General features: G+C 42.5%; 1 protein-coding gene across 2 annotated transcripts in view; it reads left to right on the top strand.

Moving 5' to 3' along the window:
* The first annotated feature begins 215 nt into the window (after nt 1–215).
* asap3 (ArfGAP with SH3 domain, ankyrin repeat and PH domain 3) overlaps nt 216–25,729 on the top strand; it is a 54,840-nt gene continuing 29,326 nt past the window's right edge. The window contains exons 1-5 of one of the 2 annotated variants that reach the window (XM_045723356.2): nt 216–579; nt 5,385–5,457; nt 20,015–20,160; nt 24,417–24,491; nt 25,334–25,383. In XM_045723356.2, coding sequence (XP_045579312.1) covers nt 421–579; nt 5,385–5,457; nt 20,015–20,160; nt 24,417–24,491; nt 25,334–25,383 — 503 coding nt within the window. In that variant the 5' untranslated portion in view covers nt 216–420. The remainder of the gene's footprint in view (nt 580–5,384; nt 5,458–20,014; nt 20,161–24,416; nt 24,492–25,333; nt 25,384–25,729) is intronic. The other variant, XM_045723355.2, reaches the window with a different exon arrangement.

Raw genomic sequence — 25,729 nt, 5'->3', positions numbered from 1 at the left:
GTTTTTTCGCTATAAACCCAATATTGTCGATACCAGTCTCAACATAGGATTTTTTTTTCATCTACATTTTTTGCATTCACAACAAAATCGACATTGATAAAAATGTAATATCTTTTGAAACAGTGATCCACTTTGCAATGTTTTGAAATGCGTGCTTTTTATTTTGAAGGTTTTCTTAATACCATATGAAAGTGACGTCATCTTTAGTGCTGCTATCATATTGTAGTCAGCAGTGGACCTCACTCGAATTGCACCGCAGTGTGAGAAAAATCGGACAACCGTCAACTTTCACTCATATAGTTGTGGACGTGGGAATGCAGTCGCGGGGAATTTTACCTTTTGTGGTTGCCTTTTCCACAAAGGAGAACCAGTGCATTTCCTGCGGAAACATGCGTGTTTGAGACTTTAACGACCTTTTAAATGTCTTCAGGACCTTTTTATTTGGAGAGCAACATGCCGGAGCATATCAGCATTTCGGACTTTGTTGCCCTGACAAACGAGGACTTGGCATCACCGGCTACCTCGATTTTTCAGTCCAAAATGAGTGAATGTCGGAACACTGTTTCGGCAGTCGAAGAGGTGAGCTGGGCGTTCAGTGCGCACTATTGTTTACCTGTCCACAGGTAACTTGTTGACAGTTAGTGGGGGGAGGTGAACCGATAGGTAGGCGAACCTCCAGTGAGTAAACTAGCCAAGCGAAACAGTTTTGCCAAGTTCACTTAGTCATTTATAAAAGTAGACTATGTATAAATATATTTTACCGTAACGCAACACTGCTGATTCAAATAACCAACTCAATATAACTTTGATTACTTGAATCGGGGGGCATGACCAAGTTTGGGAACACTGAACTAAGCTCCCGAGTGGCGCAGTGGTCTAAGGCACTGCAATTTAGTGCTAGAGGCGTCACCACAGACACCCTGGTTTGAATCCAGGCTGTATCGCAACCGGCCGTGATTGGGAGTCCCATAGGGCGGCGCACAATTGGCCCAGCGTCGTCCGGGGTTTGGCCGGTGTAGGCCATCATTGTAAATAAGAATTTGTTCTTAACTGACTTGACTTGCGTAGTTAAAGGTTAAATAACATAAAGCAATTCAACAGCAGCATGTTGAGCTTTGTTTTACAATGGGTATAGCCTTAGCCCAAGGCCAGCAGATGGCGAAATTGAGTCGTGTCAATTTACCGTCCAAATGAATTATATGCAGCTGGCAATGCATTCGTATGTCTCGTTGAACGGTTCGTATCGAAAACGTTCTCCATTCAGGCTGCATAGGCTTCGATTTCCACATGAACTTTATTTAATGGCGGGAAAATATGCCTGCGTACTTTATGAAACACAATTTTCCACCACCATGCAGTGACAGCCCATCACATTACCCCGGAGTGGGACTCCCCCTTTGTCACAAGTTTGCATCTGGCCCTGGAAGGAGGTCATGTCGTCGTACTAGCGGGAAACTCGTCTATCATCCTGAGCAGCCACTTGGTGACCTCTGACATCACCTACTAAGGAAATGAACTCTAAACATAATTTTCGGCAGTTAAATGCATTATTTATACAAATCTATATTGTGGTTTTTGAACTCTATAATTTGTTTAAAAGCATGATAGATGTACTTTTAGTTTATGGTTGACACAGCTTGTTGGCCATTAGCCAATCGGTGTTTCTAAATCACATGAACGCGTCCAACGGGTAAATTCCCACCTCCCACATGGTTATAAACGCAGCATCAGAATGGAAACTTGAGAGCCCAACATAACAATCCGGTTACAACAGACAATGCAAAGAACATTGTGAATGGCATTTTCCTGCTGTACCGAAACCAACCCGTGACTCCAAAACCGAAATATGTACCGAACCGTTAAGGGGTCAGCATACTTCAGTTCGCCTGGAAGCTAGCCGAAGTCCACTAGGCGAACCGAACGAGTGTGCTGGCATACTCCCTCGCTTGAAAAACGAGAAAGAACGTTCAGTACTGTTTGTCCATTTTGAGTCGCCATAGCCACTTCCTAAAAAGAGTCTTAATTAATCTAAAATAACTCTAGAAATCTGTCATTAATTTCGACGTTTTTGCAGAGGACATCTATGTCGCGCAATTTGACATCTAACTAAGATGTTTGGTGAAGTGTTTCTAAATGGAAAAACGGCATGAAAACGAGTGGTCTCGTTGAACGACAAAGAATTTACTGAAGGTCCCTACTGTTGACCAATCACCGACGAAGGGGCGTAGACTTCGGCTTGCCTCAATAAAAACATTTTTGTGCGAGCGCAGTCGAGAGAAAAAAACCATAAATAAACTTACCGAAGTTCAAAACATAACAATGTCGTCATAATATATGCACAAACTTTAGGGATGGAAAAATGTTTTCAATGTAAACAAACAGCTAAAACAGATATAAAGTATGTAGAAAATATTATTATTATAATAATAATAATAATAATATAAAAAAAAAGATATATTTAACTAACAAGCACCAAAATAAAAGCTAGACATTCATGGAGAATTGAACGTTCCAAAGTCTATTAATTTAGAAGTATTCATTGTTGTTATTGTTCTAGCAAAAGAACACAGCATTAGCCATGGCAAAATGCATAGAATTGCAGCAAACCTTAAAACTGCAACATACTCACAGCTTCATGCCAGAATATGTAGAAGCTCAGGAAATTAGAGTAAAAACTTCAACGACAACCTGACCAAATTCCAACAGAATTGTGAGTTATAGATCTGTCACTCATTGAAAGCAAGTCTATGTGCGCAATTTCTATGTTTCCCGTTAAGTTTATTTTTGCTTCTTTTACTTTTGGTTTTTGTATGCCAGCTTCAAACAGCTGAAAATACAATATTATTGGTTATGGAAAATATATTTCACAGCGGTTTAGATGGTACAATGATTCTCTATACGATACTTGATTGTTTTGTCACACAAACTGAAATTAGGCAAACTTCTAGAATTTTAGCAACCAAGAAATGGAGCAAGTTCTGCATTTTGCACCTTTTACATTTTTTTTTTAAACGTCTCTACACCGCCAAGATTGGGGCCTCTCTAAAATGTTGCTAGGCTGACACACAAACACACACATACAGACATGTAGTACGGATGCACACAGTCACACACTCATAAAGGCACTTAGCGCAAACACACCAAAGCCGGGAACTGCTATAATGATAGTGACGTGTCCAAGGTTTGCGAAACATACAATACGAATAGACGAAAGATGGCATTGTTTGTTGAGCATACACCCAGTCCGTGTCAATGGTAACCGTTTTATTTATGGGTGTAACCGGTTTGCTCTTCTCAAGAGTGTAGGGAAGTGTGTGTGTGTGTGTATTCAATGCTGCAGACAGGCCACAGCAGGGGTGAATGACAGGGTCTGGTCCTCAGGATCTCAGGTTTTATGCTATACGCACACTAGGGCAGTGTTTCCCAACCCTGGTCCTTGAGTAACCCCAACAGTATACGATGTAGCACTGGACAAACACACCTCATTCAACACATTGAGGGCTTGACAATGAATTGACACGTTGAATCAGGTGTGCTTGTCCAGGGCTACAATGGAAATGTGTACTGTTGGGGGTACTCTGGGACCAGGGTTGAGAAACACTGCACTAGGGGTTAGGCAGCGTAACAAGCCTTTGATTGAGCCTAAACAGGGTGTGCTGGAACTGCACCATGGTGGTCTGACCTGTACTTGGACATTGTGTACAAGGAGAGGTTTGAATAAGGTTATTCCTTTGTTAGATGGTGACATTGCCTCATATTGGAATGGAGCCATCACCTTAACCCTTTTAGACTTAAGTCAACAGATTTGACATTGAAGTGTAATAGTTTGACCTTACTTTTTCACTTTGACCACAGTCTTGCCCTGACTCCAACTTGGCCCCGCTCACTTACTCAGAGGTTGAGTGTGAAATAGTGGAAAGTAAGGGAGGAGTTACTCCATTTTCTAAGTCTCCATACATTTCCATACATGTTTAAAGTCCCATGCACTTTTTCATTAGACAAATAAGACATGGGAAGTCTACCGTAATGAGAAGGGCTGTTAGGCTATATAAACAGAATCACCACGACTGGTCCAGTAACTGTAACTTTAGCTGTATATATAAACTATTTTGGTGCCAAAGGAGTGTCATGTAGCTAGCTAGGTTCCTTAAAATTCAAGTCTGTAACTTGAAGCCAGTTCAACTGCTTTCCTCCCCCAACTCTTCCCCTCAGGGACTGATTTAGACCTGGGCCACCAGGTGGGTGTAATGAATGATCAGGTAGAACAGGTAAGCAGTACAGGTAAGCAGTACTCCAGACCTTGTAGGGAAAGATTTGAATACCCCTGTTCTTAAGCAAACAGAGTAGAGTGAAGTTACATGTTGACGCACGTTAGGGCGGTGAACCTGAAAAACGGCAGGTGAGGTCGGTGGCTGGTGCATGAGAGACATCATCAGCCCAATGATGACAAGCGTGGTGGTGCTAGATGGATTAACCACTGATTCACCTGTTAACGCAAAGTTAGTCACGGCGTGGGAACTTCTGGGTCACCATGACCGCTGCTAGACAGTCAAAGAATTGCGGTTTCCCTATAGACGTTCCCGACAGGTTACATTTCTTTCACTGTTGCTCTTTGTCAGTTCTACTAGGTGAAATTATAACTTAAAGTCTGTGGTGTAACGTTGACATATTTTTGCTCCGATCTCCCATTGACGGCAATGCATCTGTCTGCGCATGTAACTATGTCAAAGCCAGATTTGCATGCATAGGCAGATCACAAGTTAGGATTTACCCCATAGGGAAGGATCGGCCTTTGTCTTCCTTAAACCTTCTGCTGCTAATGGACTGGAGTCAATATGACACTATACACTGTGCAAAACATTGACTTGCACCCCCTTTTGCCCTCAGAACAGCCTCAATTCATCTGGTTATGGAAGGTGTAGAAAGCGTTCCAAAGGGATGCTGGCCCATGTTGACTCCAATGCTTCCCACAGTTGTGTCAAGTTGGCTGGATGTCCTTTGGGTTGTGGACTATTCTTGATACACACAGGACTGTTGAGTGTGAAAAACCCAGGAGCGTTGCAGTTCTTGATACAAACCGGTGCACCTGGCACCTACTACCATACAGCGTTCAAAGGCACTTAAAAATGTTGTCTTGCCCATTCACCCTCTGAATGGCAATACATACACAATCCATGTCTCAATTGTCTCAAGGCATAAAAATCCTTCTTTAACCTGTCTCCTCCCCTTCATCTACGCTGATTGAAGTGGATTTAGCAAGTGATGTTAATAAGGGATCATATCTTTCACCTGGTCAGTCTGTCATAGAAAGAGCAGGTGTTCTTAATGTTTTTCACACTCTGTGTATGTTTCATTAACTCTCTTCTTCTCTCTCTGTGTTGCAGTCAATGGAGATGGACCAGAGCACCTTGCAGAGGATGAAGAAGATGATCAAGGCCATCCACAGCTCTGGAATCAGTAAGTGGCTCCTCGCCCCCCACACACACACACACACACACACACACCACACACACACACACACACACACACTGTATTACAGACACCCAATGCATATTAAAACATAACTGCAGGCTTTAATAAGAGACTTGGGTGTGGGATGAGGTCTCATTATGGTTAATGTGTTTGTGGATGAAAGAGGCTGACATTGTATGGGACGTGTTGGCTGAGCCACTCCTGTCTGTCTGAGACACAGGAGGTTGGTGGCACCTTAATCGGGGCAAACGGGCTAGTGCTTATAACTGGAGTGGAATTTGTGGAATGGTAACAATTACACCCAACACGTGGTTTCCAAGTGTTTGATGCCATTCCGTTTGCGCCGTTCCAGCCATTTATTATCAGCAGCCTCCTGTGGTCTGAGACTAATGACAGTGTGTTTGACAATGGGCTCGATGTTAGCTGTTTCACTGACAGTGTTTAGTTCAGACTCGAGGTCAAGTAGGGCGCCCCTGTGTTTGTGTGCACACGAGTGTGTGTGCCCACTGTCCACCTACCACACACTTTGGCTTATAATATAGTTGCTTTGTTGGCAGGATGGTTAGAATGATCAAGTCATCCACCAGTTTGGCATGCTGATATTGTCTAAGTCCAGCGATGAAGAATACTGTACAAGCTTCTATGTCAGATTCTGGCACCTTTTTGAAGAAACTTTGCTTCATACTTTGATGTGACCAAACAATGAATCACCAGTTTCACAATGCTAACATGAAGTTGAACAGCGTCGTCAGTAAACTTGGATGGAGTTTCGATTTCGAAATGAGTCTTGGACGCCAATGTAAAAAAAGTGACTTGTTTTCCCAACTTTTTCCAAACTCTGAAATAGTCTGTTTTCCATTTTGGGGGTTTAACTGTCAGAGCGAGCCAAAGTTGGGGAAATGTTTGTCAGTCCCAAACAGTTCAGCAGTTGAGACCCCAACTCCACTATTCTCCCCCACCCCCTCTCAACACCCACTTTCTCTCTCCCTCTTTAAGTGGCACTCCAGTCTCATTTTTCACCTAATTTACTTAATCAAAGGCACATCTCAATAGGTGGTCTAGGTATGTCATGACATGGCACAAGTGGGGGGTGGGACTTTCCTATTTTCTCTATGGCTCCTCTATTGTTCCTCAAACAAAGGTGGAGGCTGACGACATCACAACTTCCAATCGGACCAACTCCTTGAAGGCCTTACTCTTTAAATGTGTGAAATTGTGCTTAATTAAAAAAAAAAATGTTTTACCCTTTAGTGCAGTGGTCACCAACCTTTTCTGAGTCACTTTTGCAGTCAAAAAGCAAGCCAAGATCTACCGCTCAGAATTTTTCTGACTTGATCTTCAGGTCTGAATGTCGGAGCTCTAGAAAGATGCCAGAGTTTCCGACTTGGAATGCCACTGCTTCAGTGTGTGTACTTTACTATATTTATACTTGGGATATCTCTTTTCAACAGTAAAAGTTCAAACATCACTGGAGGACTTCTTTAACTGGATACATATGGGGCTGTTCCATTCCAGTAAGGCTAAGGGGGGGCCCTCTTCCTTTTCGTTGTTAGTGGCTGGCTGATTCAGAACCGCTCAATCAGCCATGATGTTCACGTGTGATGTGTTGATAAACTCAGCAAAAAAAACTAACATCCTCTCACTGTCAACTGCGTTTATTTTCAGCAAACTTAACATTTGTAAATATTTGTATGAACATAACAAGATTCAACAACTGAGACACAAACTGAACAAGTTCATCACTCAATGCCTAGGTTTACCTCCACTGATGTTCTGAAAGAGCTGCAAAATCTGGATCCCTACAAATCAGCCGGGCTAGACAATCTGGACCCTTTCTAAAATGATCTGCCGAAATTGTTGCAACCCCTATTACTAGCCTGTTCAACCTCTTTCGTGTCGTCTGAGATTCCCAAAGATTGGAAAGCAGCTGCGGTCATCCCCCTCTTCAAAGGGGGGGACACTCTTGACCCAAACTGCTATAGACCTATATCTATTGTACCCTGCCTTTCTAAGGTCTTCGAAAGCCAAGTCAACAAACAGATTACCGACCATTTCGAATCCCACCGCACCTTCTCCGCTATGCAATCTGGTTTCAGAGCTGGTCATGGGTGCACCTCAGCCATGCTCAAGGTCCTAAACGATATCTTAACCGCCATCGATAAGAAACAATACTGTGCAGCCATATTCATTGACCTGGCCAAGGCTTTCGAGTCTGTCAATCACCACATTCATTGGCAGACTCAATAGTCTTGGTTTCTCAAATGATTGCCTCACCTGGTTCACCAACTACTTCTCTGATAGAGTTCAGTGTGTCAAATCGGAGGGCCTGTTGTCCGGGCCTCTGGCAGTCTCTATGGGGGTGCCACAGGGTTCAATTCTTGGGCCGACTCTTCTCTGTATACATCAATGATGTCGCTCTTGCTACTGGTGAGTCTCTGATCCACCTCTACGCAGACGACACCATTCTGTATACTTCTGGCCCTTCTTTGGACACTGTGTTAACAACCCTCCAGACGAGCTTCAATGCCATACAACTCTCCTTCCGTGGCCTCCAACTGCTCTTAAATACAAGTAAAACTAAATGCATGCTCTTCAACCGATCGCTGCCTGCACCTGCCCGCCCGTCCAGCATCACTACTCTGGACGGTTCTGACTTAGAATATGTGGACAACTACAAATACCTAGGTGTCTGGTTAGACTGTAAACTCTCCTTCCAGACTCACATCAAACATCTCCAATCCAAAGTAAAATCTAGAATTGGCTTCCTATTTCGCAACAAAGCATCCTTCACTCATGCTGCCAAACATACCCTCGTAAAACTGACCATCCTACCGATCCTCGACTTCGGCGATGTCATTTAAAAAATAGCCTCCAATACCCTACTCAATAAATTGGATGCAGTCTATCACAGTGCCATCCGTTTTGTCACCAAATACTACCCATCACTGTGACCTGTACGCTCTCGTTGGTTGGCCCTCGCTTCATACTTGTCGCCAAACCCACTGGCTCCAGGTCATCTACAAGACCCTGCTAGGTAAAGTCCCCCCTTATCTCAGCTTGCTGGTCACCATAGCAGCACCCACCTGTAGCACGTGCTCCAGCAGGTATATCTCACTGGTCACCCCCAAAGCCAATTCCTCCTTCGGCCGCCTCTCCTTCCAGTTCTCTGCTGCCAATGACTGGAACGAACTACAAAAATCTCAAACTGGAAACACTTATCTCCCTCACTAGCTTTAAGCACCAGCTGTCAGAGCAGCTCACAGATTACTGCACCTGTACATAGCCCATCTATAATTTAGTCCAAACAACTACCACTTCCCATACTGTATTTATTTATTTATTTTGCTCCTTTGCACCCCATTATTTCTATTTCTACTTTGCACTTTCTTCCACTGCAAATCTACCATTCCAGTGTATTACTTGCTATAATGTATGTACTTTGCCACCATGGCCTTTTTTGCCTTTACCTCCCTTCTCACCTCATTTGCTCACATTGTATATAGACTTATTTTTCTACTGTATTATTGATTGTATGTTTGTTTTACTCCATGTGTAACTCTATGTTGTATGTGTCAAACTGCTTTGCTTCATCTTGACCAGGTCGCAATTGTAAATGAGAACTTGTTCTCAACTTGCCTACCTGGTTAAATAAAGGTGAAATTATTTTTTAAATGTGACTAACAGAAATGGAATAATGTGTCCCTGAACAAAGGGGGGTCAAAATCAAAAGTAACAGTCAGTGTCTGGTGTGACCACCAGCTGCATTAAGTTCTGCAGTGCATCTCCTCCTCATGGACTGCACCAGATTTGCCCATTCTTGCTGTGAGATGTTACCCCACTCTTCCACCAAGCACCTGCAAGTTCCCAGACATTTCTGGGGGGAATGACCCTAGCCCTCACCCTCCGATCCAACAGGTCCCAGATGTGCTTAATGGGATTGGGATCTGGGCTCTTCGTTGGCCATGGCAGAACACTGACATTCTTGTCTTGCAGGAAATCACACACAGAACGAGCAGTATGTCTGGTGGTCATGCTGCAGGGTCATGTCAGGATCAGCCTGCAGGAAGGGTACCACATGAGGGAGGATGTCTTCCCTGTAACGCACAGCGTTGAGATTGCCTGCAATGACAAGCTCAGTCCGATGATACTGTGACACACCTCCCCAGACCATGACGGACTGTCCACCTCCAAATCGATCACGCTCCAGAGTACAGGCCTCAGTGTAACGCTCATTCCTTCAACGATTAAGGTGAATCCGACCATCACCCCTGGTGAGACTAAACCGCGACTCGTCAGTGAAGAGCACTTCTTGCCAGTCCTGTCTGGTCCAGCGACGATGGGTTTGTACCCATAGGCGACGTTGTTGCCAGTGATGTCTGGTGAGGACCTAACTTACAACAGGCCTACAAGCCCTCAGTCCAGCCTCTCTCAGCCTATTGTGGACAGTCTGAGCACTGATGGAGGGATTGTGCGTTCCTGGTGTAACTTGGGCAGTTGTTGTTGCCATCCTGCAGGTGTGATGATCGGATGTACCAATCCTGTGCAGGTGTTGTTACATGTGGTCTGCCACTACGAGGACGATCAGCTGTCTGTCCTGTCTCCCTGTAGTGCTGTCTTAGGCGCCTCACAGTATGGACATTTTCAATTTATTGCCCTGGCCACATCTGCAGTCCTCATGCCTCCTTGCAGCATGCCAAAGGCACGTTCACACAGATGAGCAGGGACCCTGGGCATCTTTCTTTTGGTGTTTCTTTTCAGTTAGTTGAAGGCCTCTCTTTGTGTCCTAAGTTTTCAACAACTGTGACTTTAATTGCCTACCGTCTGTAAGCTGTTAGTCTCTTAACTTCTTACATCTAGACGTTCCGCTAGCGGAACACCTGCTCCAATATCCAATGATGGGCGTGGCGCGAAATACAAACTCCTCAAATCCGAAAACGTCGATTTTTCAAACATATTACTATTTTACACCATTTTAAAGACAAGACTCTCCTTTATCTAACCACACTGTCCGATTTCAAAAAGGCTTTACAACGAAAGCAAAACATTAGATTATGTCAGCAGAGTACCCAGCCAGAAATAATCACACACCCATTTTTCAAGCAAGCATATGTCACAAAAACCAAAACCACAGCTAAATGCAACACTAACCTTTGATCTTCATCAGATGACACTCCTAGGACATTATGTTATACAATACATGCATGTTTTGTTCAATCAAGTACATATTTATATCAAAAACCAGCTTTTTACATTAGCATGTGATGTTCAGAACTAGCATTCCCAACGAACACTTCCGGTGAATTTACTAAATTACTCACGATAAACGTTCACAAAAAACATAATTATTTTAAGAATTATAGATACAGAACTCCTTTATGCAATCGAGGTGTCCGATTTTAAAATGGCTTTTCGGTGAAAGCACATTTTGCAATATTCAGAGTAGATAGCTCGCCATCACGGGCTAGCTATTCAGACACCCACCAAGTTTGGTACTCACCAAACTCAGATTTACTATAAGAAAGATTGGATTACCTTTGCTGTTCTTCGTCAGAATGCACTCCCAGGACTTCTACTTCAACAACAAATGTTGGTTTGGTTCCAAATAATCCATAGTTATATCCAAATAGCGGCGTTTTGTTCGTGCGTTCAAGACACTATTCGAAGGGTGACGCGTGGACGCGTATCGTGACAAAAAATGTCAAAATATTCCATTACCGTACTTTGAAGCATGTCAAACGCTGTTTAAAATCAATTTTTATGCGATTTTCCTCGTAAAAAAGCGATAATATTCCGACCGGGAGACGTCCTTTCCGTTCAAAGACTCAAAATCTAAAATGGACTCTTCACGTGCAAGCGCACACCCGTCTCATTGTTCTCAGATTGACCACTTACCAAATGCGCTACTGTTTTTCAGCCATGGGCTGCAAAGTCATCATTCAACGTTCTGGCGCCTTCTGAGAGCCTATGGGAGCCTTAGAAAATGTCACGTTACAGCAGAGATCCTTTGTTTTGGATAGAGATGACAAAGAAGGCCAAGAAATGGTCAGACAGGGTACTTCCTGTACAGAATCTTCTTAGGTTTTGGCCTGCCATTTGAGTTCTGTTATACTCACAGACACCATTCAAACAGTTTTAGAAACCTTGCAGTGTTTTCTATCCAAAGCTACTAATTATATGTATATTCTAGTTTCTGGGCAGGAGTAATAACCAGATTAAATCGGGTACGTTTTTTATCCGGCCGTGAAAATACTGCCCCCTATCCATAACAGGTTAACGACCATTCCACAGGTTCACATTCATTAATTGTTTATGGTTCATTGAACAAGCATGGGAAATGGTGTTTAAACCCTTTACAATGAAGATCTGTGAAGTTATTTGGATTTTTACGAATTATCTTTGAAAGACAGGTTTCTGAAAAAGGGACGTTCCTTTTTTTGCTGAGTTTGTGGTCGGTTAGGTGGACTCCATCCTCTTTCCTTTTCTTTTTTTTTCTTTTCTCTCTCCTTCTCTCCTCTTTCTCTTCTATCTGTTTTTCCTCTCTCACCCCCCCTTTACCCCCTCCACCAAGAATGTCCTATTCCTCTCAGCTCTTGCCAGGATGCAGTGGTTTGTGTGTGTTGGGAAGAGATGAGTTTGCTGGAGTTTTAAAGGTCATTAATTATCTTCCCCAGGGACATTAGTCAGCATTCTGTTGCTTGTTTGATGTTTGTTATTGTGAAGACACCCGTGGTTAGCGAGCAGACCTTGGGGCACGCACACACACAGGGACACAAACTCGCATGCACACAATGTTTCCTATTTCCCATTTCATACTATTGTGCCGTCAAACTACACTATGCTGGCTCTGATCAATACTGTTCCAGCAGCTAGTACAGCTGTGCGTGGCTCAGTAGTATGAAAGGGCATATGGGGTCACTTTCCTTTGGGTCATGACCTAATAACATCTCTTTCTGAGCCCTGGCACCACTGGGTTAGGTTAGACCCTACACTGGACAAAGTGACCCTGAAGACTAAACAGATGCAGTTATAAATAATCAGACTTTCCAACTCCAAGCTTTTCCACTCCGTTCTCTCACTTTGGTCCATTTTGCTTAGTGTAGAACTAGTGTCCTGACTAGGGCTGTTACGGTGACCTTACCGCCACACCGGCAGTAATGAGTCTTGAGCGCGGTCACATTCCACGTGTGTCACGGTAACTAGGCTCCTCCAAAACTGTGCTCTGATGCTGTTGATGGTTAGTAGCCTACCAAACTTGCTAACGGCTAATCGATAATGGCCCGGTACTCAGTGCTCTAATCAAATTTTGTTGGTCACATGCGCGTGTTCAGCAGATGTTATTGTGGCAAAATGCTTGTCTTTCTCGCTCCGACAGAAGTAATATCTAACAATTTCACAACCTATACCCAATACACACATCTAAGTACAGGAATGTAATTAAGAGTGTATATAAATATATGGACGAGCAATGTCAGAGGCATAGACTAAGATATAGAATACGGTATAAACATATGAGATGAGGAATGCAAGATATGTAAACATTATTAAAGTGACTAGTGTTCCATTAATTAGTGGCCAGTGATTTCAAGTCTGTATATAGGCAGCAGCCTCTAATGTGCTAGTGATGGCTATTTAACGGTCAGATGGCCTTGAAATAGAAGCTGTTTTTCAGTCTCTCGGTCCCAGCTTTGATGCACCTGTACTGACCTAGCCTTCTGGATGATAGTGGGTGAACAGGCAGTGGCTTGGGTGTTTTGTTGTCCTTTGATCTTTTTGGCCTTCCTGTGACATCAGGTGAGGAACTTGAAGCTTTCCACTTCTCCACTGCGGTCCCGTCGACGTGGATGGGGGGTGCTCCCTCTGCTGTTTTCTGAAGTCCTCGATCACCTTTGTTTTGTTGAGTGAGAGGTTATTTTCCTGGCACCACACTCCCAGAGCCATCCCCTCCTCCCTGTAGGCTGTCTCATCATTGTTGGTAATCAAGCCCACTACTGTTGTGTCGTCTGCAAACTTGATGATTGAGTTGGAGGCGTGCTCGGCCATGGATGAACAGGGAGTGCAGGAGGGGGCTGAGCACGCACCCTTGTGGGGCCCCAGTGTTGAGGATCTGCAAAGTGGAGGTGTTGTTTCCTACCGTCACCACTTGGGGGAGGCCTGTCTGGAAGTCCACGACCCAGTTGCACAGGGCGGGGTTCAGACCCAGGGCCTCGAGCTTAATAATGAACTTGGAGGGTACTATGGTGTTGAATGCTGAGCTGTCAATGAACATAATTCTTACATAGGAATTCCTCTTGTCCAGATGGGATAGGGCAGTGTGATGGCGATTGCATCATCTGTGGCTCCATTGGGACGGTAAGCAAATTTAAGTGGGTCTAGAGTGACCGGTAAGGTGATATAATCCTTGACTAGTCTCTCCAAGCACTTCATGACAGAAGTGAGTTCTACTGGGCGATAGTCATTTAGTTCAGTTGCACCCCAGTATCTCTACTTGCACATTCATCTTCTGCATATCTGCCATTCCAGTGTTTAATTGCTATATTGTAATTACTTTGCCACCATGGCCTATTTAAAAAGAGGTGCAGATATTCACTTTATAACCAGTGTAGCCTACCTGGCAAATTAAAAACGGAACCGCACATAACCTCCATTCGCTATTCAAGTGGAGACTACTGATGTTATTTTTATAAAAATAATTCCACACATTAATAGACTATATGTAAAGACGATATTCAATTTAGAATAGTTTGACAGGTGAGAATCAAGTGCTTGTCAAATTGTGAAGTGTGTGTGTGCTTGCAGCCTTCAGCAAGAAACAGAGCAGATCGCAATTCCTTTCATTCTACTTTTTAAATCATTAGTCGCATCATGCAGCCTAGAATGTTTTAGAAATCAAAACATATAGCCTAACATTTGTATCACAACTAAAGTTGCATAAATACATGTAAATGAAGCATATAGGAGGACCTTTTTCTTTGTTAACCTCTCAATACCGCTCAAAGTTTGGCAACGTATCTCTGCTAAGACCCGAGGCCCTGCCTTTTTTACTGAAGCTGCTGGGAAATGACAGACAACACAGCTCTTAGCTCCCTCTGTAGATGCCTACTGGACAACTTTATTTGTATTGCTTTTAAGTCTTCTAATACATTTTTATCTTGTTAATAACTTTTTTTCTAGCTAGCTGTTTGTGTAGGTAATTTGAAATAATTTGGGGAAACATATTGTTTCTATTTTATTCAGCTATGTTCAATTATTCTTCTTACTATAAAATAATGCCACGGGAATTACAAGATAATCTATCATAGCCCACAGCCATAGGCCATGATCTGGCTAGGCCATATAAGGTCAACTTATACTATTCTGTTCTTCTGAAATAGGCTACATATTCTTCATATCATGTGTGTTTTCTTGTTGTTGACCTGCCTAAAATATATAATGGATTTACTGTGACGGTGTAGGTTTATGCGACTTTATTCAAATGTAGATGTTCCAAAGGTCCACATCAGTGGCTTGTAGGCTGTGTGTGGAAGCCAGGAGATCTTAATCAAAACCATGGTGAAAGCTAGCGGAACAAAGTGAGAGATCAGGAGACTAGATTTTTGTGGAAGAAAGCAGAGTATGAAGAACACTTAAATTGGAGCACAGCAATAGCAGACAGCCTCTTGTGAGCTAGGAGTGTAAACACACTTCACGTGAAAGGGTGTCTGAAGGAGAGACGGAGGCTAACCTTGAGTCATTCCACCTCAAAGCGCAATAAAGAGGATTTCGACACCCACTATCTCAGATTGTTCTGAAATTGTTTGATTAGAAACAGAAAATATTAGCATTCCTGAAACAATTCGTTGAAATAATATTTGATACCTGAGAAATGTATCAGAAATTATTAGATCTCTCTGATTGCACCCAAATTGGCAAATTGTTATTTATAGGATTCATATAATCTTCAATAAAATCGTACTTCTGATTTGGACCATAGTTGTTCCCAACAATGAGTAAGACACGAGGAATCCAATAAAATGATCAATAGCCACACACCCCATGCCAAGTTTTGCCAACCATATGCCCCTGCTACTGCCACCTCACCCTTTTATCTATTTTGCTGGTCTCTTGTGTTTTTAATTTTTTTTGCAACTTTGGGTAGAAAACCAATATCTTTTGCTCCTGAAGAAAATCATTTGTATGGTCATCCTTACAATTCAAGCCAGTCCTCCATTTTTAAATTCATTCAGTTTGTCCTTCTCTTAGGTTTAAGGCCTTTGCAGATTTATGTCGCATTCAGTCATTTATGATTGTCACACTGTTACCAAATCTTTTTACATTTTAGGATTTACTTCAGTTCTGTAGTGACATTCTGCGTTTGGTTTAAGTGGCTACGTCAACTGACATAGGCTACGTCAACTGCAGCGGTGTATTCGATCTGTGCATGTGCCAGCGCAGATGCTTGTGTGAGTGAAGTGAGCTCGGAAACTTTTTTTCACATCTTTTTATATGCCTGAACTTAGAATTAAATGGGCTTCCCCAAAATAACATGGTGGCTTAGGTAGAACGTTTTATTTTGATTGCCGATTTTGTGCATTTCTCATAATCCCGTCAGCCTGATTTCAGATGTATGTAGCCTAAACACGATTTAAGGAAATTGTTCTTCTTACACATGTAAATGTTTAAATCTAACCTATTGTATTAATCTGGCTAGTCACAATAATCATATAATTGTGTGCGTTACTCCGTGCCAGCCGCGTTCCTATTGGTCAGTTACCGGGTCGGCTCGTAACACCAGCCACGCTATACGATAAAGCCAAAGAAAATCTGACACTGACAGAACTTTGTCAGAGCCTATGACCAGACGTAGCAGCAGACCTAGACCCTGTCACATTGAAAGAGCCAAGACGTCTGACAATCATTTACCAGGGGCGGAAATCCCGGGGGGGACACGACCCCCTCCATCCTGGGAAAATATGATTTGTCCCCCCCAATATATCACTGAAACATAACTATGTCATTTAGATAATATTAATAATACGCAATGAAAGCAATTGTGCTGATTATAGACACTTAATAGCGCGTTTTTAAGTTTCAAAAGATTGCGACCCCCCCCCCCCACCCTTTGCCTCAATGGTTTGATCCACTGCCAGTTCCTTAGTTGGCAAGGTAACAGAGGGGTCGTATCTACTGTCTGAAAGGCACTCAATGAACGTAACTGACGTGAGGTTAATCCAGTCAATCGCGCACACACACACTAGCTGAATATGCAGAGCTAGCGCGCAAATATTAACTATTAATATATTCCATTAATATTCCATTTATGTGGCCTCGTCAAAGATGGAATCTTTGCTATCGTCAATTTATTTCAAGATCAGCATGCAGATGATGTAAGTTAGTGCTTCAAAGTCCCTGCGATAAGGTTAGCGATAAACTGAAGTCCAAACTGAACAGAGCTACACTCTCTTCTACCATTGTCTTAAATATATTTAATGGTCTCGTTACAAAAGCTAAATTGTCGCAAGGGAACATTTTATTTATTTATTTTATTTCACCTTTATTTAACCCGGGTAGCAAAAATTATAGCAAACACCACTGAAACAGAATTGGTGCTTGCTAGCTTTGCAAATTCAGCTATTGTTGGAAGCCAGCCAATATGAAACAAACTATTAAAATTACAAAAGGTTGCAGCATATGTTGTGTAAATGGTGAACTCATACAGCTGTGAACTCTTGTCATTTTAATCCGTTTCACATTTGCTAGCTACCTTTTAGATCGAAGCCCAAATAGAATGATAAAAGATAAGATGATAGAAGCCCATCTCCTACTGTAAATAACCTACACACTGTGTGTGTGTGTGTAGCCAGCCAGGTAGAAAAATAAAAGACGGACATCAGAGTATTTTTCAGTACACCAAAACGCAAAGTAAGAAACCTAGTAGCCTAATATCTCAAAGACTAGTTGATAAAATGTTCATAAGAAAGAAATGAAATTCTAATGGGAATGTTTCACAATGATGTCATTAGGCAGAGCAGGCAACAGATGGCACACAGACAGCAGAGTTGGGGACAGATATGCAGGGACAGACTGGCAGAGACTGGGAGTCTCAGGTAAGTTTTTTTTGAGTCTTTGTTTGGCAACATTATGAAAGGTTCTCAATTTTTTGGACTTGTAAAATAGGAACATAATTGGAAAATGCCATGGATACCCCCACTCTCAACTTAAACTGGTGACTGAACTAAGATTTGTTAAAGGCAATGGTATTGCAGTTGTGATTAGTTGTGTAGTTTTGGGTACCGGTAGTTAGGAGTAGGGCAAACACCTTATTTCTTTGGTTCCTCAATATACATTTACCATATTACAATGTAGGCTTTGTGTTACAGCACTACTTTTGTTGTCCCCCTCAGGAATTGCTCTTGAGAAAATGTAATGTAATTGTCCCCTCCAAAGTTGATATCAGATTTTCGCCCCTGTTTACGACCTAAGATTTTGCCTACAACGTGGAAATTTTGTCTTGGACAGTACAATCGTGGCATATGACGGCTAATATCATACAGTCTGCAAAGGCCTTTATTTAGTGTCCAGGAAATGGCCCCTCTGTGGTTTATATTCCCTTAGGTATGGATTAGTTAGACCAGGGTTTCTTTAACCTTTTGACGGTGTAGAGAAATGTACATTTCCTGCAATTCTACATATTTAGCCGTGTGACCCAAAGGAAATGTGGCTTTTTCTTGAAAAATGTTGTGCAATTTTACTCATTTTGCCATGGGGGGGGATTTTTCTCCAGTTTTAGTTTGACTAGTAGAGAAATGTACATTTCCTGCAATTCTACACATTTTGTCATGATTTATGCCATGTTAATATATCTGAGTGACAGCGACTAATCAATCAATGGGGGCACCCTGGAGGTCAGAGCCCCTGGGCATGTGCCCTGCATGCCTGGTCAGAATTCGGGCCATGATAGCTGACTAGACTAACTTAGCCATTTAAAAATAATAATTAAAATTCTGACATGGCTAATTGAATGATTGTCAGTGAGTGGGGTGGGGGGGGGACCCAAACACACGGAACAGTGTTTTGCAATGTTTTTGGGTTGGGTTTAATGGTAAATTTCACACTACGAAAAGAGACGTTTTCTAACAATTGTATTGAAAAACATACGACTGGATTGCAATGGTTCATAATTGTATTTTATTAGGATTGTTGCATTTTAGTCACTGGCCCATTTCTCCATCAAAGTTTTGGGCATGTAAAAAAATCTTTAAATGAAAATTGCACCATACGGATAGCCCTCTCAAAGAACTGCTGGACTTTGTGGGACTATTTTAAGGTGATTTGGGTTGAAGCATTAGGTTGCTAAGAGAAGGACAAACTGAATTGCTTTTATGGAGGACTAGCTTGACCACAATTTACTTTCACCATGAGCAAAAGCAATTGGTTTTCTACCCAAAGTTGCAAAGAAAATATTGTGATCCATTTTAATAAATGGAGACCAGCAAAATGGATAAAATGTATTTGTGGTAAATAATGCAATGGCTAATTTCTCTGAACGGGGGGGGGGGGGGGGGGGGAAACATCCAGACTCACAGTTAATGCATTAGGGTTGAAGAAGCAATACTCCAAGCTGCAGCTCCATACAACTTGTCAAAGATGGAGAACTGATACTGCATACTGGTTGTTGGGGTGGGATTTCTATAGAGTGTTGACAATTTTACTGGAATCCTCATGTCTTACTCTATCGTAGGAAGAAATGTTGTCCAATTTGGATTTTGCGTACTATATTTGCTAATTTTATAGGATTCACATTTTTAACAGGGTCACTTTGGGTGCAATCAATTAGCTTTTATTTCTCAGATCAAATTACATTTCAACAAAATAGTCAGTTAAGAACAAATTCTTATTTACAATGACGGCCTACACCGGCCAAACGCTAACCCAGTTGACGCTGGGCCAATTGTGCGCCGTCCTATGGGACTCCCAATCACGGCCGGTTGTGATAGAGCCTGGAATCGAACCAGGGTCTGTAGTGACACCTCTAGCACTGAGCAGCAGTGCCTTAGACCGCTGCGCCACTCGGGAAGGGTTTGGCTGGCCGGGATGTCCTTATCCCATCGCACGCTAGCAACTTTGGCGGGCTGGGCGCATGCACGCTGACACGGCTGGCAGGTTTACGGTGTTTCCTCCAACACATTGGTGCGGCTGGCTTCTGGGTTAAGTGTGCATTGTGTCAAGAAGCAGTACGTCTTGGCGGGGTTGTGTTTCGGAGGACGCATGGCTCTTGACCTTCACCTCTCCCGCATGGCTCTTGACCTTCACCTCTCCGTACGGGAGTTGCAGCGATGGAACAAGACTGTAACTACCAATTTGGCTATGATGATGAAAAAGGGCAAAAAAAAATAAATACTAATAAATACATTTCAGGAATGCTAATCGTGTCAGTTTCTAACTACCGAAAAGATTTCAGAACAATCTGAGATAGTGGGTGTCATGGCTTGCTAAAATGACATGGAATGACTCAAAAGGCAGCATAGGATGGAAACAACAATTAAGTTTGTGTTTGTGGTTCTAGGTCACGCAGAGAACAAGGAGCAGTACATCGACGTGCTGGAGAACCTGGGGAACAGTCACCTGACCCAGGACAACAACGAGGTGTCCACTGGGTTCCTGAACCTGGCTGTCTTCACCAGGGAGGTCACCGCACTCTTCAAGAACCTGGTGAGAGTAGGGGGAGACTTTGGAGGGATAGGGTGTAAGTTTGAGGGAAGACTTTTGGGAGGTGGAGGAGAGAAGAAATAGGTGCAAGATGTCAAGAGTTTTGAGTGATAATAGAGGGGAGACATTTTTTAGGGGATAAGGGGACGGGGCTAAGAGTCTGGGAGAGGTAAGGCACTTTGGAAACAGGGATGAGAGAAACTTTGGGGGAAGGGGTAGGAAATGAGTAGGGTGTATAGGGTAGGGAGAGGTGTGGGAATAACCTTTTTGTATCTGGGGGAGGGGCAATGGCTGCAGAGTTTGGAGTTATAGGTGTTGATGTAGTGATGGTGTTGAGGGGGAAGAGGAGTGTATAGTTAAGAGGAAACAGTGCTTTTGAGAATACAGATTAATTTGTTTTATTGGATGTGGGTGGTGACAGAACAGATGTGGTAAAGTTAGGCTGTAGTTGGCCACTGTTGCAAAACTATTATTCCAAACGGAAAACATGTTACAACGAAAACAGGAGTTTCTATTGGACAAATGCAGGTATGTACCTCACCATTTCTTCCGTTTGGTTCCTAGTGAGTACACCCTTGGGTGACGTCTAAGAGAGGTGCTAGAGGTGACAATAGGCTGTTGCTAACACCAATGCAGTATTCAGTCAGATCATAAACATTTGAAGTTGAGCGCCAATGACCTAAGGTAGATGTACAAATATACACTGAGTGTACAAAACATTAGGAACACCTTCCTAATATTGAGTTGCATCCCCTTTTGCCCTCAGAACAGCCTCAATTCGTCAGGGCATGGGGCGCTCTACAAGGTGTCAAATCACATTTTATTGGTCACATACACATATTTAGCAGATGTTATTGCGGGTGTAGCGAAATGCTTGTGTTCCTAGCTCCAACAGTGCAGTAGTATCTAACAATACACTCATCTAAAAAGTAAAATAATGTAATTAGGAAATATTAGGACGAACAATGTCGGAGTGGCATTGACTAAAATACTGTATAGTAGAATACAGTATATACATATGAGATGAGTAAAGCAGTATGTAAACATTAATAATCGAACACTAGTCACTTTCAATGAAGTGGCCAGTTATTCCGTAAACGTTTGGAGTTGAGCGCCATCAATGATCTAAGGTAGATGTACAAATATGCACTGATTGTACAAAAGCGTTCCACACGGATGCTGGCCCATGTTGACTCCTTTGTGTGGTGGACTGTTCTTGATACACACAAACTGTTGAGCGTGGAAAAACCCATCAGCGTTGTAGTTCTTGACACAGCCAAACCGGTGCGCCTGGCACCCACTACCATACCCTGTTCAAAGGCACTTAAATATTTTGTCTTTCCCATTCCCCCTCTGAATGGCAATTCATACACAATCAATGTCTCAAGGCTTAAAAATCCTTCTTTAACCTGTCTCCTCCCCTTCATCTACACTGATTTCTGAAGTGGATTTAACAGGTGACATCAATAAGGGATCTTAGCTCTCACCTGGATTCACCTGGTCAGTCTGTCAAGGAAAGAACGGGTGTTTTGTACACTCAGTTTAGAATAGTCCTAATCCGTCATTTTCTGGTTATGTGAACTCATCCTTTCTGATGTAAATCTTCTCCATCACACACACACAGTACTTCATGTCTGCAGCTCTACACATGAATAGTGCTGAGTGGTCCTACTGCCATCACTAAGCTGTGACTTAACCAAGCCATGAGCTCATTAATCGTGTGCCTGCGCTCGTGCCTGGTCAGAGGGGTTATTTATGAATGAGTTGCAGTGTGGTCACAGCTGGAGGGTCAAAGGGCCCCCGTTTAAGGAGAGGGGTGAGGAAAGACCCCACTCTTGTCGCAGCAGTATGTGTGTGCATATGCTTGAAGGAGTGAGTCGTGTGTGCATGCATTGTGTTGGGGGGGGGGGGGGGATACAACAACTGCAGGAGAGCACCTCTCGCCCCTCTGAGAACTGGAACCCTCCTACTGATATTCGATTTATAATTCATCCCAGACCTCAGTGTGTTGGGAGTGGACACGGCAACTCCCCCTTTCTCCCCCCAGCTGTCAAAGTCCCCCTCAGGACCTTGAGGGAGTGCTGGAGTAAACTGAGGAAACTAATCCAAAACACTACCACTGCTTGATTTAGGGGCTTTTACAGTAAACTGTGTGTGAGGGGGGGGGGGGCTGTGTGTCTGAGTGCGTGCTCTGAAGAGGGTCGTTTCACTGTTACACAGAACACAGGGCCTTTTTTTTTTTTTTTTTTCATTCAATTCTCGGAAGAAAATCAAAACAAAGACACTAACTTTTAAAAGTTTTGCATCAATTTCTCAAGGTGAACCCAAGTGTGAACTCAGAAGGGGGAAATGGTTGTCTTTTTATTTACCTACAGAGCTGCTTCAGTACAGGAGATGTTTTTTGCACTGAACTAGGGTTGCAAAATTCTGGTAACCTTCCCAAAAGTCCCAGACTTTGCTAAAAGACTGGTTGGAGGTTTCCAGATTTCCTTCTTCCAACTGGGATTTCTAGAAAACCTGGGCATTTTGGGAAGGTTCCTGGAGTTTTGCCACCCTACACTGAGCAGTCAGTTAATCAGTACATTTGTAAATCGGTAGGATCTACAAAATGGGTCAGATGTTTTGATTATCCATGTCAGTGTTATCACTTTATCAGCATGTGAGGTACATCAAACTGTGAATGTACTACACTGAACAAAAATATAACCGCAACAATTTCAAAGTTATGGTCATATATTTTTTTTTGTCCCGTGTTTTACCAGGTAAGTTGACTGAGAACATTGTCAATTACAGCAACAAGGGGGGGGGTTACATGTGGTTGAGGCCAGTTGGACAAACAAATTCTCTAAAATGTTGGAGGCAGCTTATGGTAGAGAAATTAATATTCAATTCTCTGGCAACAGCTCTGGTGGACATTCCTGTAGTCAGCATGCCAATTGCACGCTCCCTCAACTTGAGACATCTGTGGCATTGTGTTGTGACAAAACAGCACATTTTAGTGGCCTTTTGTCACCAGCACATGGTGCACCTGTATAATGATCACGCTGTTTAATAAGCTTCTTGATATGCCACACATGGTAGATGGATTATCTTGGTAAGGGAGAAATGCTCACTAACATGGATGTAAATACATTTGTGCACAACATTGGAGAGAAAAAAGATTTTTGTGCGTTATGGAACATTTCTGGGATCTTTTATTTCAGCTCATGAAACATGGGACCAAGACTTTACATGTTGCATTTTATATTTTGTTCAGTGTAGTTTTGCAAGAAAAGCTAAAATGGATACAGACCTCTAAATTGATAAACTGTTTTGAGGTCTTCCTATTAAACAATGTTGCTTGTTTTCCGCCAGAGTTGGATAGAGAACAGCATTTGAATCGCTCTATTATTTTAGGGATACTATGGTGCAGTTGCCTTTTTGTCTTAATATGCATATTTTTGTTTTAATCATATGTTGGTCATTGTTGCGTGTCCTGCCCTTGATGCATGCTGTGATAAAACTATTTCCCAAATTGGGATTAATAAAGTAATACTCTATAGAGGTACTATATTATGATGCCAGAAATGGATGGGATAGAAAATTGTGTGAGAGAACAGGAATAAACCTACATAGACCGTGGAGCTAATCATTCAGCAGGTCACCACCCTGCTTTGGTCCCAAGCCAAGTCTGCACCATGATAAGAGTGAGGGAGGGGATTGCAGGGCGCCATGTCCTTGTTCCTGGGTGGTGGTGTTTATATTATGTTTCACCCCTTAAAGAGCAGCGCTTTCATTTGTATGGTGTACATTTTAGGACATGTCCTTGTTCCTGGGTTAGGGTTCAGGTGGTAGCGTATCATGTATCGGCCTGTAAGAGCAGAGGTGGAGAAGGACTGGACTGACAGACTTTACGACAACTTTTATCTGTATGGTGTACATTTTAGGACATTCATGTGTTGTGGATGTCCTAAAATGTGCACCGTTATTCTGTAGTCCAATTCGATGCACAACGGGAAGGATTTTCAGCGTAAGTAACCAGAATACAGTATGCAATACACTTATTCCATCTGAATCTCATTTGATTTGGTCATGTACAAATTCTGATTTGTTGTGCACCCGGAGCCATCCCATCCCTAAAGCCATTCCTCGAAATGTGACTCAATAAAAAAAACTGGACCATATGACCCAAAGGAACCAATACAGGTTTTTTATTTCGTCATTGTAAATCAAAAATGGGTGTCTGTGTAGCTATGTGACTCATTGTCTCTGTCTTCCAGGTCCAGAACCTGAACAACATCATCTCCTTCCCCCTGGAGAACATCCTGAAGAGTGAGCTCAGAGACAGCAGACTGGTGAGTAACTAGGGTTGAAAGATTCCAGTAACTTTCCCAATATTGCCTGGTTTTCCAGAAAGCCCGGTTGGTAGGGTTCCCGAGTTTCCTGCATATCCCCTCCTTATTCCAGGAATGTTCCAACTGGGAATTATGGGAAAGTTCCTGGAACTTTGCAACCCTACGAGTAGCTCTACTGTAGTGTACAAACTGTAAGTCTTCTGTGTAACCTACTGTGCACTAACTCTCCTGCCTCCCACAGTCTGTGTCTGTAAAGTCAGCTAGAGATGCACCTTGTCTAAGAGTAAACCACAACCCTGCAAAACATCAGCTCTGTGTACTTACTACTGTCTAGTGCCATTTTATGACCAACACCCATATTGTGTTGGGTGTCGCAAATTAGTGAAAGCTTTTTAAACTGTTGCATCCCATCGGATGAGCAATTCTTCATTCAATATGTCAGTCTGTTTATCTGTACCATTAATTTATTATTATTATTTTTGAAATAAAGCATAAATATGGTCGGGAGTTTTTGCTGACCATGTGACTCGACCAGGAGAAACTGGGCCACTGTTTTATATAGGCTTAGACTATTACTAATAGGACCTGGAGTTTTACCTGGTCAGGTCACATGGTCAGGAAAACCCCTGGCCCTACATAATGAGTCATTCACCTGCAGTAGATATTATTGTCAAACTCCTTTTGTTGAAGCGTTATATAAGGGTAGTGACTGGGGCCTCCTGTGCAGTGTCCTGTGAATGTCCACAGTTTCGATGATATACAGTAGAATAGAGGCCATGTTTATTTGATTTGTCTGGAGCAGATGCCAAGCTGGTCATAACCATCTTTTTCGTATTCTTTAGGAGCTGAAGAAGCAGTTGGAGAAAAGCTGGAAGGACTATGACATCAAAGTGTAAGTTGATAGTGATTATAAGGATTTTAGTCTATTCTTTTTATGGTCCATCTCTCAGAAGGATATATACAGTACCAGTCAGAAGTTTGTACACCTTGAATGAGTAGGGTTTTCCTTTATTTGTATTATTGTAGAATAATAGTGAAGACATCAAAACGATGAAATAAAACATGGAATCATGTAGTAACCAAAAAGTGTTAAACAAATCAACATATATTTTAGATTCTTCAAAGTAGCCACCCATTGCTTGATGCCAGCTTTGCACAATCTTGGCATTCTCTCAGCCAGCTTCATGAGGAATGCTTTCCCAACAGTCTTGAAGGAGTTCCCACATATGCTGAGCACT

The sequence above is a fragment of the Salmo salar genome, chromosome 09 (genome assembly GCF_965601325.2).
Source record: "Salmo salar chromosome 09, fSalSal1, whole genome shotgun sequence".
In the NCBI taxonomy this organism is placed as follows: domain Eukaryota; kingdom Metazoa; phylum Chordata; class Actinopteri; order Salmoniformes; family Salmonidae; genus Salmo; species Salmo salar.
Note: the sequence above shows the minus strand (reverse complement) of the source record. Positions and strands in the feature narration are given on the sequence as shown.